At 40.2% G+C, this 19,840-nt stretch overlaps 1 protein-coding gene across 1 annotated transcript; it reads right to left on the bottom strand.

Moving 5' to 3' along the window:
- Window positions 1–961: 961 nt before the first annotated feature.
- LOC126457635 (60S ribosomal protein L35a) lies at window positions 962–18,791 on the bottom strand. The gene is made up of 4 exons (XM_050094106.1): window positions 18,702–18,791; window positions 18,187–18,484; window positions 14,446–14,604; window positions 962–1,031 (listed from the first exon to the last, which is right to left on the bottom strand). The coding sequence occupies exons 2-4, from the start codon at window positions 18,463–18,465 to the stop codon at window positions 1,008–1,010; spliced, it is 462 nt and encodes a 153-aa protein (XP_049950063.1). The 5' UTR covers window positions 18,466–18,484; window positions 18,702–18,791; the 3' UTR covers window positions 962–1,007.
- Between the last annotated feature and the right edge of the window lie 1,049 nt (window positions 18,792–19,840).

Genomic DNA, 19,840 nt, shown 5'->3' with positions numbered 1-19,840 from the left:
TTGTCAACACATGCAGTGAAATTTGCAGACATTTATGCATGCACTTACTTGCACCCTAACAAGAATCCTGTTGCACCAACAGGTCATGATCACTAACCTTTTCACAGTCCTCTTGTTTTACAGAAGCATCACCAAAACCTTTTAGTTTTTCTTACCACAATTAGATTTAGAATATTTAATTATTTTATCTAAAAACTTTATTAAGACACAAAATATTGTTTGTAAGAACTGTACACCCATGTATACAATACAAAAATTATCTTTTACTATGCTGAGAAACAGCTTACCTGCATAGAATTGTAAAAGCTGGCAAAATTCTAATGTTAAAATGGCACCAGAAGCATAAAGATAACATAACCTCCAATGTTCTTGTTGCACCACTCAGAAATAAGTGTGGTTGCGGTTATTGCCAATATAGGTAGGCAGGAAAAAGGCAACAGTGTCGAATATTTCAAGGAACCAGTGTAGCAGAAAGGTATGCGTGCAATCATATGATGAGTAAGACGTTGTGATTTCCACAATGTTTTGTCCCAAGATCCGAACATGAACAGTAATGGGCTCAGATTGTGTCAATCTAAAATACCGTTTCAAACTAACACATTAGAAAAAAGATCATTAACTGAAACATTTTAGTGTACTTCTGACATTTATATACACTCACCAATTAAATTGGTGTATAGGTATTCTTAATAAATATCTCTTGATACGTGAAGTATCAATTTTAATAGAGGTAATTAAAAGTGAGTCAAAACTTGTGCTTTTGCAATAATATGGTAAAGGAATAAAAACTATGATGATGAGCATTTAGCGTCATTGGCCGGGAGACAAATTCAAAGCCTCTTACCATTTCATGTTAAAATGGATGAGTTTATTGATTTATTTGTCGCGCGCGCGCACACACACACACACACACACACACACACACACACAAACTAAATAAATAAATTTCTTGGGACACAAATTACACAAAAGTGTCTTTATTGAGTCACAACATTAAATATAAACATTCAAATCCGTGAGGGATACAGCATCTGCAAAAGAAGAAAAACAAAAATAAATAATTACAAACATTAGACAATATTTCCAACAGCTTTCCATTTTACAGTGAGTTACACAGCATCACTTGGTAACAGGCAACTGTCCACAGCAAGGTACACTAGCGACATACTATTAGTCATGAAACAACATACAGATGTAATAAAACCAGCCTGCAACCAAAAAGGATTCATTGAAGCACTTAAGTGATCCAAGGAAACTTAAGTACTGACACAGTGGAATTTGAACCAAGCCATCCTCAAGTGGTAATACAATTTAAGTGATATTTCCCTCAGGGGAACAGAACCTGTTGCTAGTATTAGATTTTTCACGAAGTTCCAAAGGCTTCCCTGAACTGACTAATGACACCATAGCACTCAAAAAGCACCTGCAACCTTACACCAACAAATTTTAAAATTTCACTGCCAAGGAATAAAAATCCACCTGCACAAACAAAAAATTGATGTTAATTTGTCAAACCATGGAAGAGAAATGGGTGCATTGAAAACTTCTCTAAACACACATATGACGTTACTGTTATACAATTGTTTGAAACTTTACATTCACCTGTTATAAGGTATTCATGTCCAAAGTAGTAGACTAACCAATTGTAAGCACTGTTACAACCAACTCAGAAAACAAGACTGTTATGCAACAGGTTTAACAAGTTAAAGACCAGCTGTATACAAGTGCATCCACAGAGGCCTACACACTACACACCAGAACAAATTACAAGATCCGATAATTCAAAATTACAAATATTAAATCACTATCATCCAAGATTTGAAAAAACTCTATGACATTGTAAATCCAACATGTTACAACATCGCAAACAAAATATCTTCACAAAACAGACAATTCGATTTTAATAAGCTCTCTCAAAAATCAGGACATTCCAAGATTCCACTGATAATCAGGAAGTGTCAGACAGCCTCATGAAAATCTATAACACCAAATGAAACCACCATAAACTGGCCTTCCTGTTAGCTCCGTCTTCTTTACTGTGCAATGAATGAGTGCATTTCCACAACACTGCCGATGTCTGGTCTGTTTCCTACATTTTCCTCCAAGCCTCCTGACCGACACATTCCTGAGAGCATCTCTATCATGTTAACTTTTGCAATCCTAATTCCTTGAGGCCTTTGTATTTGCACCATTTAGGTCTAGTACCATTTTTTGGTAATGTATGAATCTGACTGGTTTGCCTGTCCCAGTACATTGTGTGCACCACTATTTGAATTCACTATTCACTATCTCAACTGCGATGTTTGGGCGATATTCAAGATTTCCCTGTAAATTTCTACATTACGTTGTGATTGACACATTCATGTTTTGTTCCTGGTCATAAAATTTTACTCATGATTTTAAATGATTTCCTTCTAATATTCTGTATTAAAGAGCAACTGTATGATTCAAATAGTGCTTCTGGTTTGATCACTGTAGTATAACATTTTACAGGGAGCGCATTTTTGTTAAACGGAAACTATTTCTCAATTTTGAATTTTTTTTACTTATGTATTACTTTGTTATAGCCAGTCCTGAGCTCATTTGTTGCTGTTTTTACATCAATTGTGAATTTAGTTTCTTTGCCCCAGATGAAATTAAATTCAATTTTCCCTCACTGCCTGTGTAATATTTCACTGTTTTGGGCATCAATGATGCCATCCGCAAAAGGTTGGACAATTGAAGTTCCAGCCAGTGTGTTGGTGCTGTTTCTGCTTCAAGTTCCTTAGTTTTTACAAGGGCTTAGTTAAACTGTAATGATGATAAATCACCTTTCATTTAATCACAGACCATCTGTAATTTATGATGACTCCATCTCAATTCAAGACAAATGGAAAAAGTCACTAATATTCCAGGTGACAATGCAGTGCAATTTGGCTCATTCCACATCAATAAACGTACACTTAATGTACACGCCCCTGCCTTTGTATACTTACAAATTTTTGTACTGAGTAAGAATATATTACTGATTAGATTTTTGAATAAACATGCTACTTGAAAAAGATATAAAATTCAATGTGTGACTTTGAAAACCCATCTTAAACCAGACACAAATCAATTTTATGCGCAGATTCAGCTGAGAATAGGTGTAGGACACACAGCCATGCTATATTCTGATTTTAGTATAATATAGATTTTAATTTCAGATCCATGCCTGCTTATGGATGAAGTACATGACTTAAAAGTTAGAACTTTTCATACACAGTACAATTTGGCAATTTGTAAACAAAGTAAAATCAGTGAAAACTGCTCTCTCATAAAATAGAAGTACAGTTACGTTGCAATAAACTTAAACCAAAAAGCAGCAATTAAACAATCGAAAATGAGAAGTCCGTAGTTTTAGCACACTATAAAACTGGAATGATTGTTTTCCACTTCAGACTGTATACTTTCCCAATACTGTATTGTTCAGACAGAGTAAATTTATTGCCTTCCTGATGTTGTGATAGTGCTTTTATGATTTTAAAAGTGTTGGTCTGGAATTAGCAAGTATATTTAGTAGACTGGCAACATAAGGAGAAGCATGGAATGCATGAAGCTGATTAAGGGATCTTTTCTGAAGAAACTTCACATATTTATCACATGCCTGGCACTGTCACACGTACAAGCAACATGCTGGCCTGATTCCAACATTGCAGTTGAAACAACTGGAATTTATTCATCTGCTTCAAATGCATTAATTGAATGCTGCAACATGAACACCACTGGAGCAATGTAGGCTTTTGAAACTCGGAAAAGATCCATCTGAATCTGGGACCGAGGAACTAACCAATAGGAAGTGGTCGGGAGAGAATACAGGGAAGAGGACAAGATCAGGAGATGGAAGTCATGGCACATATAAGTGAGGCAGAGCTGTGGCCCACACCACAGCTCTAAGCCACAAAGACAATAGAACAGGAGGGGCAAGCAGTGGAAGAGTAGATAGTAATGGCATAGGAAACCAGGAGCAGAGACTTTCAAATTTAAAGGGGAGGGATCCCAGCATCAACCAGAATACTATCAACACAGTTAGTGCAGAAAGCACCACTGGCTAAACGGATACCACGATGGTGAACTGGGTCCAAAAGGAGCAGTGTGAAAGAGGCAGCTGATCCATAAATTTGACAACCATAGTCCAGACGAGATAAGTAATACCCTGTACAGGCGGAGAAGGATCATATGATCTGCATCCCAATAGGTATGGGCAAGAAAGAGAAGGACACTGAGTTTACACAAACAGCCAACCTTCAGACGATGGATATGGGGCAACCAAGTAAGCTTGTTAAGACAAAGGCCCAAGACACTGAACAGGGGTCCATGGTCAGGCACTGGATGTCAAGGTAGCACTCCAGATCAAGATGGACTCTGATTAAGAAATTCATGGCCCATTTCACAAATAACAAATCATTTTGCGTAAAAGGAAATTACGTTGAAAGTAACTTGTTTCAAACCAAGATTCGCAATATTTTTCTACAACCTACTAGAAATAATAGTTGCCATAGAGCGCCAGAAAACAAGCATTACTGCGCATGCACAGCTACGATGACATAGGAAGCCACATGTTCGCACATATATAGCATTAAGAGGTCTCACAGTATGTCCTAACAGAAACAGGACATCAGAAGATACACCAAGAATGTTGGAATTTTGTAAACCATACCAAAATGTGCCAATACTGTGTTATCACATGTTTGGTTCTTTATTATTTCAGAACGCCATACATGCCGGAAGTTGAAAACGAGCACTTTAAATTCAGTGAACAGTTGTAGGTGCCAGTAGTTTGGAATCTAACACTTCATTTCAAATAAATTGACAGCCTCTGCAGAAAAGATCAATAAAAGCAAAATTTCTTTAGCAAACCGACAAAAATAACTATCGTTCTTCAAGGTGATTAATGTTTCGACTGCCAAAAATGTGGAAATAAAATAAAATCAGAAAACTGAAAACAATAACATAGTTTAGCTTTCCGTAATTATGTGAATGTATTTTCATTTGCTTCATAGTTCCTGGCCACAGAAATTCTTTTTTTTTTTCATTTGTAAACTAAGAAGAAACAGTGAAATCACTAAACACAAACATGGGTCATGTGCAGACTACCCCCTTCCTCACTCCCATTCAAACTGCCCCACACATGTGCGAATCTGGAAGCTTTGGTGCACCGGACAAATTTTTCAAGTAGCCAGAAGCAGAAAAAGGTATTGCTCATTGAAGTGCTGGTTTTTCTTGCGTGCCGTTTGAGAGTGGCAGTAGAGAGACAGCTTGAAGGTGGTTCATTAAACCCTCTGCCAGGCACTTAATTGTGAATAGCAGAGTAATCGTGTAGATTTAGATACGTGATTCAAGTGCACATGCACACGAGCCCACCGGCAACTGCTCAGACGAACCTAATGTCACTGAAAACCCTAACAAAAATTCCTGGAATCTTAAAAATCCCAGGCTTTTCCCCTGTTTTCCCCCAAATCAAAAAGTTCCCAGGTTTTTCCCAGAGTATATACACCCTGCCCACTGGTAAGAAGTTGGAAAGTCGACATCCATTATAGTAAACAGGGGACGCTGGTCAGACTGAATGGTCAGTAAATATCAAGGGATGACGGAGCCTTGCCATGTTAAGGACAGGAACCACAATACTCCCTCTCTATTGAGAAGAGAAAATGCCTTAAAGCTAGATGCAGTTGAACACCTGCAGAAGATATTGTCATGGGGGGATTGAGGTATTGAAGCAATTGGTCATGGATTGACTCATGACCAGGAGCTGAATCATGGGAAGAATCGAGCGCCAGAAGACACTCCCATTCAGTAAATCTTTCACTGTAGGTTCCGCCTAACAAGTGGGGCACTTCAGCCCACTATTTCCAGACGAGGAAGGCTCTCACCACAGCTGCCACAAAATGGGTCACAAGGTGTTCCACAAAAACTGATGGATCTATATACAAAGGCCAAGGCTCGGAATGGAAGACTTTCGCTGACAACCTCAAAGGATGCGGAATGTAGCTCACTCCCGTGACGGAGGGACAGAAGAACCTAGAGAGACAAAACATTCCAAACATATCCGTTTGCTGTTTTGATTAAGTAACAGGCTATGATGCAAAGACATTTACAGATAGTAAGAAAGGCAGAGTACATGTTCAATGCTGATCACAGATAGCAGTGCCAATGGCCGTGCTCCACCATCGAACTGTCCGATGGCAAATGGGGCCCGTCAAACAGGGAACAGCAATGCCAGCAGAGTGGGATTATCTTATCAGACACATCACAGACAACTTCATCAGAACAACTGAGTTATATAGAGGCCAATCAGCACAACAGAAGGCCCACTCTAGTAACCTAGTCATCAGGAGGTAGGAAGGGAATGAAACAACATAAAGCTGACGCTATCAAAGGGATCATGTGGTGGCCAGTGTAAGGAAGGAAGAAGGGGAGGGGAAAGAGCAAAAGATCAATGGCAGAGAAAGTGCTATATGCGGCACTAAAATGAGTAGGGGAACCATCATTAAGAAGGTACAGTCGTGGTCCACAAGAAATTGGTCAGTGAAGTGCCCATGACTACATGAAAAAGCACACCCCAGAAAGGGTGACGGGCATTAAAATCCTAGCAGGAGAAATGGAGGGTGCAGTTGCCGAAGAAGCCGATGTAGGTGGCCTGCTAAGAGATTCCTAACAATGAACACAAAGTCCAAATGGACCTGGATGGCAACTGCTTCCAATGCGGTACAAAATGGGTTGCATGTACTAACAATATCCATACAGAACAACGTGCAGACACCACCAGAAGCCCTCAACAGCTAACCCAGTTTTGACAAAAGCACAGGATCGACAAAGGGTCAGTAAGTGAGCATCAGAAAAATGAGTTTCCTGAAGAACAAAAAGCTTCTAACAAGGGAACCTCCCCATCGCACCCCCCTCAGATTTAGTTATAAGTTGCGACAGTGGATAGACCTTGAAAAAATGAACACAGATCAACCGAGAAAACAGGAAGAAGTTGTGTGGAACTATTAAAAAAATAAGCAAAATGTACAAAGTGAGTAGTCCATGCGCAAAATAGGCAACATCAAGGATAGCCAGAACTCATGAGCGCCGTGGTCCCGTGGTTAGCGTGAGCAGCAGCGGGGCGAGAGGTCTTCTGTGATTCTGAAGCTGACACTTACAGCAGTTATGGACAATGAAATAAGATGATCAGTCTACCATGTCTTCAGACAGAAATGAAGAAAAGTCATTCGCAGCAAGAATCTTCATTATTGGAACACAGCTGTCCCTAACTGATCAGGCCTGCTAGCTGCCAACAACTTCTTATTAATTGAGAACATCATATTCACATAACATGCGGGTTTACATCAACAGTGCCAGCTTCATCTAAGTGAACTGTAAATAGAAACACACAATGCTATAATTGACAATTTGGCAAAGTTCGGAAAGCTTACGTAAAAAAACTCCCTGTCCACAAAACAATTTCCTAAACAGATGTCAGCCCCTACCTGCAAATTTATATTCCAAAACCATTTCTATCACACAACTAAGCGATTTTTAACCTAAGTGCTATCCGGCGGATGTCCTCCCACCCGTATTTAATACAATTACTCTTATGTTTTCATCACTTTTTTGGGAGTGGTTATCACATCCACAAGAAAACCTAAATCGGGCAAGGTAGAAGAATCTTTTTACCCATTCGCCAAGTGTACAAGTTAGGTGGGTCGACAACATATTCCTGTCATGTGACGCACATGCCGTCACCAGTGTCATAAAATATATCAGATGCGTTTTCCTGTGGAGGAATCGGTTGACCTACGACCTTGCGGTCAAATGTTTTCGTTTCCCATTGGAGAGGCACGTCCTTTCGTCTACTAATCGCACGATTTTGCCGTGCGGTCGCAAAACACAGACACTAAACTTATTACAGTGAACAGAGACGTCAATGAACGAATGGACAGATCATAACTTTGCGAAAATAAAGAAAAGTTTTTCGCTCGAGGGGAGATTTGAACCAAGGACCTCTTGTTCAGCAGCTGCTCACGCTAACCACAGGACCACGGCGCTCCCGAACTCCCATCGTCCTTGATGTTGCATATGTTTGCGTGGACTACTCAGTTTGTATATTTTGCTTATTTTTTTATAGTTCCACAACTTCTTCCTGTTTTCTCGATTGATCTGTGTTCAGTTTTTCAAGGCCTATCCACTGTGCCGACTTATAACTAAATCTGAGGGGGATGCGATGGGGAGGTTCCCTTGTAAGTAAAAGGCAATACGGAACTGTAGTTCTGGGAAGTTGACAACAGTATCCATTCCAACTCCACTGAATAAGCACTGGGTAGATATCCAAATGGCAGGCAAATAGGCTGGAGCCAATCACACTGCCTGATCATCTGTAGCCAATGAGAACAGCGTGAAACCCATGAATAAGAGGTCAGACTCAGGTCGCAAAGTGGAAGTCGGTACTGAGTTGATGGGTTGGGAGGGCCTAATCTCTTTCAAAGGTTGAAAATAGGACACAGGCGGCGAGCAGGCTCCTACAAGATCCGGAATTTAAAGACAGTAGGCGACCTTGAGGCGCACAGACTGTGTCCCACGGCCAAGATGTTGGGAGCAGGCCTCTGGCCAGAGAGATGCCGGGATAATCCCGCACATAGAGGGTCTGCCCCAAGAGGTAGCACCATCACCAGCAGGTACCAAAGAAGGGGTGGAGGTGGGTGGGGGTGGAGCGACACCCAGCAGGGAAGGTGTGGGTACCACAGGGGAGGTATGGGGTTGGGGTAAGAAAGAGGGAGGAGGGAGAAAGGGAGTAACAGAGGAAACAGTAGAAGCCTGTCAAATTTCTGTCGAGTCTCAGTGTAAGAAACGAACCAGGAACTTTTATGTCTTCTTTTCTTTCTTACAGGCTGGGCAATCCGGCGAGTGTGAAGAGTGACAGTCGTAAAAATTAACACACGCAGTTGACAGTGGAAGAACACAGGGGCCCCCTAATGAAGTGGGTATTCACAGTCACAACATAGAGGGGCTGTCGAACATTGGGAAGACATGTTCCCAAAATGCAACCACCGAAAGCACTTCATGGGTGCGGGACATACAGTTTCACGTCATACCGGTAACATGAAACCTTGACCTTCTCTGGTAGAGTATCTCCCTCAAATGCCAGAATGAAAGTGCCAGTATCGGTGCGATTGTCCTTTTTGCACATGCTGAACAAAATGAATGCCCTATCATTCCAGATGGGCCTGAAGCTCATCAGTTTGAAGGATGAGGTTTGTATGAAAAATGACACCCCAGACCATATTCAAAGAATGGTGAAGTGTAACTGACACTGCAACAACGCGAAGAGGATCAGAAGTACGAAGAGCTGCAGATTGGATGCCAGAAGAATATCTGATAAACAGGGAACTTGACAACATTTTACTGAGACTCCACTTCAAACTTTTCTTTGACATTTTCCACAGAAAGTAATGGCTTTGTGGCAGTGAAAGTGTACCATCCATCCTAGCAGACCGGGTAGCGAACAAAGAGTTTCAACCCAAGCTGGCATGTCTGGTCCCCCTCATCAGGGCAGGGAAGGTGCCAGGGGCATAAGAAGCATAATTCAATGATCTGTTACAACTCAAAGAAATGGCCAGATTTTTGAAGCTTAATACATTTCATATACACAGCATCTGCCCCCATGCCACCCACTCTGATCTGAGGTTCGCACCATGGCATCACCCAGCCACAGCAAGGGCCGTCTGGCACGGCAGCTGTTGCTGAGAGCTCTCATGCTCCAGAATGACATGCAACCAATCCTAGGCATACATGGGCAGGCAAAAGCTCAGGTATCAGAATTGCGATCCCTGTGTTGTCAGGGGCATCAGTCAGATGGGTACATGACAGCTCCACCACATAGAAAAACTACATGTGCTGGTGACAGAAGGGCAAAGGGGGACTACAATGGGGGAGAAAGCGGGGAAGAACAAGGGGAGAGGAACCCACACTGTCGACACTAAAGAGGGAATTCCTCCCCAAATTCCTCACACTACAGACAGAATACTTAGAAGTGGAGGTCAAAACTCTAAGAGGGACCAAAAATGCAAAAAAGGGAAGATGGAAGAGAAAATGCACAAGGAACAAAACTGCAAGGAATACAGGGAACCTGGTGGATAGCCATGTCAACGTAAGTAAGAACACCAAGAGAGGGGAAGGAGGGGGCAATAGGGGAGGGAGGGAGGGAGAAAGGGGCACAAGGAAAGAAATACACCCCAGGAGGGAAGAATGGGCCACAACAGCTCAGGGCCCCATGGGTGCCAAGCACAAACTAAAGAAAAACCCGAGAGCCCCTGAGGGATAAAGTCTTGGGGAGAAGATTCATCTTTAAATTAGCAAATGAGCTCTGTTTCTCCTACTGTTATCCTCGAATATTTAATCAGCCTCATTATGAAAGCATGAACAAATTGTATCATGGCAAAGGCAGTCACTAATAATACAGATGCTGGTGTTCTGTAGTTCTTTACTATCAAAGCAAACCACACAGGAGTGTTATGTTGCTTTGCTGCCCCCCCCTAATGAAAACCTTACCCAGCATCTAATGACTTAGTTCTCTGAAAAATGATGCCGCCAAACTTCAAGATTTTCTTGCAGGAAATGGCGTCTTGTCATACCATGACTTATTAGAACCAGTTCCTCTATAAACACTTCTGTAATTGCACGACATATCTTTGAGAATATCCACCAAATACTCTTCCACTTCAGGTTTCCCAGGACACTTCACAGCATTGCAGTCTTCTGATACCAAACAGCACACAGTTTCTTGATTAGTTCCTTCTAGTCATCTTTCATGGGTATTGCAGCCAACATGAATGGCATTTGGATGCATTACAGAACACAAAAACTGAGAGTACCAGCAGGACAACACACAACTCTGACGCAAGTTCACAAAATTTTGAATGCTCAGTTCACTGCCACAATACTTAAAATAGGTTAAACAACTTCAAAGAACCTGAGGACTTTACGTTTGATCTTATCAAGCCTTCATCCCCCTTTTGTTTCGCAGGGAATGCCCAGATGCCAGCCTCCATCTTTAGTTTCCTTTCCTGCTTCAACCACTACCACAGAAGCACCAAATTCTTTTGCAGTTTGCTCTATACTCCCGCTGCTATGAGCTGGGGTCAAAATTTGAACTTTGCTGGAATGAGTTCAATGATGCACTGTTATTTTTTGTTCAGTAATTAAAACTTCTAAGGATATATATTTCTAGCATTACTTCACAATTCGAGTTTCCACAACATCAGTGGAGTTCACACCAACAGCTACTGCTATAGCCTTGATGATGGAACTTTCTGCTTGCTGAACTTCCCACTTTATGTCACCCATTGAACCCTTTTGCTAATTTGTTTAATCTTACCAGCTGAACCTCTAAGAGAGGCTTGTGACGTATTCTACTGAGTAACGAGCATAAACTGCTTATATGCAATCAGAAGTGAAATTCTTGCTCACCCTAAGGCAACATAGTTGCTTATGAGAAAATTCTTACATGCATTTGGGACATGACTTCTGGCTAGGCTTCAAAACTATTATGCTCTAATTAAAATGATTAACAAATTGTAATAACAGGCAGATGGCGGGAGGGGGGGGAAGGACTGTAAGCCAGTGTCACCACCATGGATCTACCCACACCTCAAGTACTGCAGTTCCCATGAAACAGGCAACACAGCGAGCATGTGACACTCAAAACAAGCTACGATTGGGTGACAGCTGGCCCTCTACTTGCTAAAACGTAAATCATAAAGTGATTTTAAACTGAGTATAATCAAGCTTCAAAGTGTCAACATCAAAAATATCAATTGTCTGTAAATCCTTTCTAACTTCACATTTGTTTTTCCGAAATGGATTACAGCAGGTATTGCAAACAAACTGAAATTTCAAGGTCAGCAGATGTTACAATACGGAAAGTCTGAAATCTTTGTGAAAAAATCCAGATCTAAGCTCTGTGCCCAGTGACATTTCTTTCCCTGGATTAAGATGTCTGACCACAATTAAGTTACAGATGCTTGTGACAATCAGTGCCATATCAACCACAAAATAATTACCAAGCATTTCTTGATTCATTTCATAACATACACATTACCGATTTTACGGACTATAAGAAACACTTTTTTCTTCGACAAATTGCCTCCAAAATTCAGGCACCTCTTATAATCTAAATTAGCACAAAAAAGGTATTCATATTATATGGGCTATGAATAGGTTAGGTTAGTGGTTTTTTTAACGTCCCGTCAACAACGAGGTCATTAGAGACTGAGCACAAGCTAGGGTTAGGGAAGGAAATCGGCCATGCCCTTTCAAAGGAACCATCCCGGCATTTGCCTGAAACGATTTAGGGAAATCACGGAAAGCCTAAATCAGGATGGCTGGAGACGGGATTGAACTGTCATCCTCCCGAATGCGAGTCCAGTGTGCTAACCACAGCGCCACCTCGCTCGGTGGCTATGAATTGAAAGTAACAACATGTGCAAAAGAACATGAAAACAGAGCAGCATTTCAGCCCTCCACCAACAGAACAAAACATTTGCGTTTGGCAGACTAGCAAAGAACTGAAAAAAGACTAAATGTGCAAATAGAGGACTGAATGCAAGCTGACCAAAACTAGATGACATATTAAAATGGATTCAATGACACCCCCAAATTGGCATGGGAATTAATACAAGGAAATTAATACAAAAATGATTCAAATACGCACTATTAAGCTAGTGTTACAGTGGAACTTATGGGTGGAGTTAGTTTAAACTTAATAGAACAATCATCAAGTGCACAACAATCAGAAAACCACCTGAAATACCACCAGGTGTTCACATACATGACAAGGGTTGGATGGATGAGGCTGGAATTAAATTATGGATTAATGAGACAAGGGAAAGTGCTTTATTGAAGAAGATTTCTGTTCTTGTGCTAGATCAGTTTGCTCATCTGAAAAATTCTGTGAAAGAAACAGACAGGGAAATACATAGTTTGCTATTATTCCGGGAGGACTCACTTCACAACTACATCCTCTTGTTTAATAAATAAACCATTTAAAATGCGTATGAGAGAAGAATGGAACAAACGGACGACTGACGAACCAAACAAATTCACACCAAAGGGAGCTTTACAACAACCTACAATCAAACAAGTGTGTCAATGGATTAAACAGTTGTGGTCTAGAGGCAGAGAAGACACTGTTAATCCTCTCAAGAGGTGCATCACATGTAACACTATCTTATGCAGAGTGTTACAAAAAGGTACGGCCAAACTTTCAGGAAACATTCCTCACACACAAAGAAAGAAAATATGTTATGTGGACATGTGTATGGAAACGCTTACTTTCTATGTTAGAGCTCATTTTATTACTTCTCTTCAAACCACATTAATCATGGAATGGAAACACACAGCAACAGAACGTACCAGCGTGACTTCAAACACTTTGTTACAGGAAATGTTCAAAATGTCCTCCGTTAGCGAGAATACATGCATCCTCCCTCCGTCGCATGGAATCCCTGACGCGCTGATGCAGCCCTGGAGAATGGCGTATTGTATCACAGTCGTCCACAATACGAGCACGAAGAGTCTCTACATTTGGTACCGGGGTTGGGTAGACAAGAGCTATCAAATGCCCCCATAAACGAAAGTCAGGAGGGTTGAGGTGAGGAGAGTGTGGAGGCCATGGAACTGGTCCGCCTCTACCAATCCATCGGTCACTGAATCTGTTGTTGAGAAGCGTACGAACACTTCGACTGAAATGTGCAGGAGCTCCATTGTGCATGAACCACATGTGTCTTACTTGTAAACTTACATGTTCTAGCAGCACAGGTAGAGTATCCCGTATGAAATCATGATAATGTGCTCCATTGAGCGTAGTACAGTACATACTGACGAAACTAAAATGAGCTCTAACATGGAAATTAAGCGTTTCCGGACACATGTCCACATAACATCTTTTGTTTATTTGTGTGTGAGGACTGTTTCCTGAAGGTTTGGCCATACGTTTTTGTAACACCCTGTATACATAAAGAGGACAACAATGACTAAGGAAAGGAAGAGAAATACCAAGGTTCAGATGACGATTTTCTTGGATTTTACTCACAAAATTTCATCAACTTGAAAATTGTCAAACAGAGATACTTTGTCTACCTGTGAGACATCAATAACTTACTGAATGCATGATGCGAAGTGAACAGCATTTGACTGATGTACTCCCTAAAGATAAGCCTAATGCAAATTCTAGCCCTATGAACATATCAACCCTTAAAGCTTAATATAATTCCTTGTTTCCAATTTCTATATGTAAATAAATATGAACTATGGTCTTCCACACAATCAGATGAACAAACAAACAATATTATGAGGAATGCCAATTATTAAATCAGACAACAGTGTACTAGTTACCAGTAAACTCATAAATATATACATTAAATTACAATGAAATAGCAAATAACTCACAATTCTTATGCGATGACCCATTGCCTTCGAAGGAAGATTTGTTTTGAACTTTGCTCTCACTGCTCCAGAACATCCATGTGGCCTCGTCACTTTGCCCCACACAGCCCTAACTTTCGTCTTCTTTGTTGATCTACCAGGCACTGGCGTCTTGTTCTTTGCCTTAAAAACAAAACTATCCTTGTTAAAACAAGTAAGCACAGTTCAGCTTTAAAGCTGTTTATTTTGTAGTTACTATCCTACAGGAACAATTTTTTAACATACACAAATATATTTTTAAAACGACTCAAAAATCTAACAAATTCATGCAAAGACACTGTGCAAGAACATTTCCACATTTAACTCACTAAAATATGCAAAAGATCTGAAGTTTCATTTCAGACAGAATGAAGTGATTCAACACTTAGTTGTTTACATTGCAGCAACGGAAATACGGAAGCATCCGATCCCGCCCGTCTGCTTTGACCCATGACGTCACAAATATGGTGGAAATGACCATAAACCACGATTCCAATATGGCGCATACGAAGTCGGTACGTACACATTATGAGGACGAAAAGACATCGAAAAACAAACACACACACTTTCCACAAAAAGCCTAATGACACTAATGGGACAAGTGCGGGAAATGGGGTGTATTGGGTGGGGGAAAACTAAATATAAACAAAATTAGACACCCACCCCCATACAAAACCACGAAAAAAGCTGACATCACAAAACTCCACAAATACCACTAAACACAGTATCATATGGAATCTGACACTTCCCTTGACCTATATAGCTCAACAGCAGCTCCCGATCCCATAAATTAGGATCAAACACTTCCCTTTGCCTATATAGCTCAAAAACATCTCGATACCAACATCAACAGCCACACATTGGGATCGAACACTTCCCTTGACCTGCACACTTAATTTTATCCGTCATATCCATTCCTGAACATAAACAACAACAGATTAATTTTTACTAAAATTACCACACGATGTACAGCGAACAACACTAAATTTACCTTCACACAAAATCGTTAACTCACTGAAATGAATTCCACCACAAACAGCCGACACTAACAATTCTGGATAATGAGCAAAAGCAAACTGAGCCCATTACACCACACAAACGAAAACCCTGAACATACCACCAGAGAGCACAACAAACCACAACACGACGACATCTACAAACACGCCACACTCACAAACCAAACTCCGCACCGTCATGACGTTACACACAACAACACCCTTACGTCTCAGGTCAAAGACGACGTGTGGGATCGGACGCTTCTGTCGACCCACAGCAACCATAGTAGATATTAGAATAAAATTAACCACCCCCATCCATTAATCATTGTCAAATTGCCTGTACCATTGTTTCATGTGGCAACTGCACCTGGTACCTTAACTTCAGATATGGTAGGGCCCTATCTCTGCGGCACATCCATTAACCCTTTTGCTGTTACAGTAGTGAGTTCTCTTTACTTTCCACACTGAGGTGGCTTTTATTATGGCTGTGCAGCTTGCCAAATGCTTGTGCCTGTTCTGACAGATGGTATTCTGGTCAATATGTCAATTATTTAATTTTCGGAAAACAAGCGAAAAAATTTTATTTTAGCACATATCTGTGCATCAGTTTGACATCTTCGCACAGTAAAGGACTGCCACAGTTACTGCGTTACATCAAATGTAAGTATAACACCACATGAAACTCAGGATATTGCAGAGGCAGAAACGCATTGCATAAACTTTGCATTCAAACACCCATAAGCACTGAAGGAAAATCCAAGTGATGCATGCACTCATGTCCACAACAGCTGGGAAACAGTGTAGCAAGACATGTTTACATTCACAGCAACAAAACGATTAGTGAGGCCATTGTGACAATACAGAGCAAACTTTACAGCATGTTAATTGTGATTATGTAATATTATGCTGCACACAATTTGCAGCGGTTGTAGCTAGTCACAATGTTAAGTGTTGCCTTTCCTCTATTGCACTTGGATGCCAGTCTACCCTGTTCCAGGTAGGCCTATTGAATTTTCTGATCTATTAAACATATCTGTGTGTCACCCACTGTTCATAACTTGTCAGTCGTGGTTTTTGCTTATTTTATTGCTACCATCCTTGCATACATATAAGTCTTCCTGATTATGTTAATCTGCAAACAATAGCTTGATCTCTAAACAAAGCTGCCATCTCCAACTTTTCTGTGCAAAACAATTCTGAACATTTATGGCAGTCAGAATCCATGAAATTTAAATATGGCCTGGCCCCAAGGAAATACCCGTAATAGTACCGGGAATTGAACCTGCATCACTTGCACAGCAATCATTATAACCTCAATAAATTACAGAGTTACTGCCCAACAATACCATATGATACTTCCTCTCTCTGTGTGTAAAAATTGACACTGGGAAGTGCGTAGTCACAATATACACAAACTTTTGCAATAGCACAGAAATATCAAATACTCAATTAGACATCTAAAGAACCATTTTACAAAAATACATCTTCTAACTAAATGTGAATAAACAAATGAAAACTCTGAGATGAGCAGCTATCTATAATGAAAATGTTTTTCTGAGGATAGGAAAAAATGTCATAGGTATGCCTACATATGCTGTTAAAGTTTAATTAATGCAATTCATCAATGAATATCCTTACTTAGCCCCACTAAAGTTTTTGTTTTATTTCTTACAACAATACAGAAACCACACAACCACAGACATTACAGCAACAGAAGTAAATTTCATTAACACTATATAATGAATGTTGTCAGTTGGCTTTAAAGAACTTTAAATTTAGAGAATTCCTTTCCTACAAGTAAATGTATATAAAATTAAGATGAGACAAAATTAGGTGTACTTAATAATTAAATTATCACAGACAAGATGAAACTTTCCTCCCAACCCAACTCGATGAGTGTTTGGAGTTGGGTAGTGTGCACGTACCACTGCACATACACTGACTACTGCCACCAATGTAAATTCAGCATTGAGTAAGATCTAGCACAGGACATATGTTAGGGATACACTGTTTAATTAGTTTGACAATTTTTTGACTGGCCACTGTGACCCTTGAGTACACTGGTAACTGTTCTTTAGTCGAGTGTGAAGTACATTTATATGAAAATAGGATGTAGGGATGACATTTTACTGACTAAAGATGCTATGCAAGAAGCACTGTTATAACTCAACTGTGTAAATGACTTCTGTGATTCTGAAGCTGACACTTACAGCAGTTATGGACAATGAAATAAGATGATCAGTCTACCATGTCTTCAGACAGCAATGAAGAAAAGTCATTCGCAGCAAGAATCTTCATTATTGGAACACAGCTGTCCCTAATTGATCAGGCCTGCTAGTTGCCAACAACTTCTTATTAATTGAGAACATCATATTCACATAACATGAGGGGTTTACATTAACAGTACCAGCTTCATCTAAGTGAACTGTAAATAGAAACACACAATGCTATAATTGACAATTTGCCAAAGTTCGGAAAGCTTACGTAAAAAAACTCCCTGTCCACGAAACAATTTCCTAAACAGATGTCAGCCCCTACCTGCAAATTTATCTTCCAAAACCATTTCTATCACACAACTAAGCGATTTTTAACCTAAGTGCTATCCGGCGGATGTCCTCCCACCCGTATTTAATACAATTACTTACTTAGAAATAGGAAGAACTTCTGGGCAAGAATGGTTTCGTTAAATGAAGTTTCTTGATACAGCATTACAGCCGTTTTCACTCACCTTATAAACATAAACACAGCGTTTACCAACGTAGAACCAGCTGTCTGCTTTTTGACTGCAACCTTCGATTTTCAAAAGGGCGGTGTTCTCGTGCTGATTCCGTAAACCACGCTTGTAGCCTGTGAATATCGCTTTAGCGTACAGTCGACCATGGCGTTTCTTTGGTCGCTTCTTCAGTTTAGGTTTCTCTACCTCCACTTTCTCCTTAGCAGGCTTAACTTTCTTATCCTTTAGTTTCTCCGCACTCTTCGTCTTTGCTGGCTTCTCTACATCAGCCATTTTACGGAGTCAACAAATCCTAAACAGAAAATTAATCAAAACATCACACACACTTTATAAACCAACGTTACACAAACTTTAAATCGACGACCATCATAATAATTACTATCCCACGATAGAAATTGCTAATTACGGACGTAACTATAAACTATGTGGTACAGATTCATACGGTATTTAACAACATTACATATCCCCAACTATTATTTCACACATCTGAAAAATATATGCACCCTTACCACTTCGCCAACCGGAAATATACCTCTCCTGCTCTAAAGGAAGAACCATGTGGAACATCAAAGATCTTCTTAACTGTATAGCTGTCCCACTCAAAGATAATCGTAACAACACCAGAGTCCATTTTGTTAAAAATGTACATAGCTTCATAATAACTCAATATTGAAATAATTCAAAATTAACCTATACTAGTCATTCATATTTATTTTCGTTTTTATCAGTGTCTCTATTATTAATGTAAATGAAAAATAATGTTTTTGACTTGACAGAAAGTCAAGATCGATTAACACTCGATAGAACGGAAAAACAAATTCCATATGCAACAAAAACTTGAACATAACCCCCTTCCCCTCCAAATCTCATAGGACAGTCAACTCAACTGGCCAATAGTAGCAACCTACTGTATCGCCCAGGTGGCAAACAAGTCAGGAGATAAGTGTCCCAACTTGGTTCACAATTCTCTGCTGAGACATATAACCAGTGTTTTTCAAGCTATGGCAGCAACACACACACTTTCAGAAACATTTCGGCGCTTCTACACAGATACTGGAAGCTGCAGTTGGGGCAGCAGGAATTACAAGTGCCCACCATAGTGCTCTCTAATTAGTACAGATTAATAATTTGCACATGTAATTGATTGAGAGACTGATTTTTATTTGATCCCACTTGATTATATTATGTACAAGGTGTGTAACTCTAACATGGGACAGGTCAACCGAACCTAATATCTCAAAATGTTAAGCCAATATATTACAATATAGAGCATCGTACTACAAGGTATTTACATACAAGGGTAAGTCAATTATTATCCGCAAAGTAGTTGTAAAATTTTATTGTAGTCAAATGGGAAACTTACAACATCATTTTTCGGCACAATCTCCTTCCGTTTCGACACACTTGGTCCATCGTTGTACAAACTTCCTGACGCCCTCATAAAAGAAGGTTCTAGGTTGAGCTGCGAGCCAGAAATGCGCCGCTTCTTTCACCGCTTCGTCCGAGACAAATCGACGGCCCCTTAATGCTTCTTTGAGTGGACCATACAAATGATATTCAAAAGAAGCAAAATCGAAACTATATGGAGGATGATCCAGTACTTCAAATTTGAGTTTCTGGAGCAGGACACAGAATTGTTTGCAGACTT

Source organism: Schistocerca serialis, chromosome 2 (genome assembly GCF_023864345.2).
Source record: "Schistocerca serialis cubense isolate TAMUIC-IGC-003099 chromosome 2, iqSchSeri2.2, whole genome shotgun sequence".
Lineage (NCBI taxonomy): Eukaryota > Metazoa > Arthropoda > Insecta > Orthoptera > Acrididae > Schistocerca > Schistocerca serialis.
Note: the sequence above shows the minus strand (reverse complement) of the source record. Positions and strands in the feature narration are given on the sequence as shown.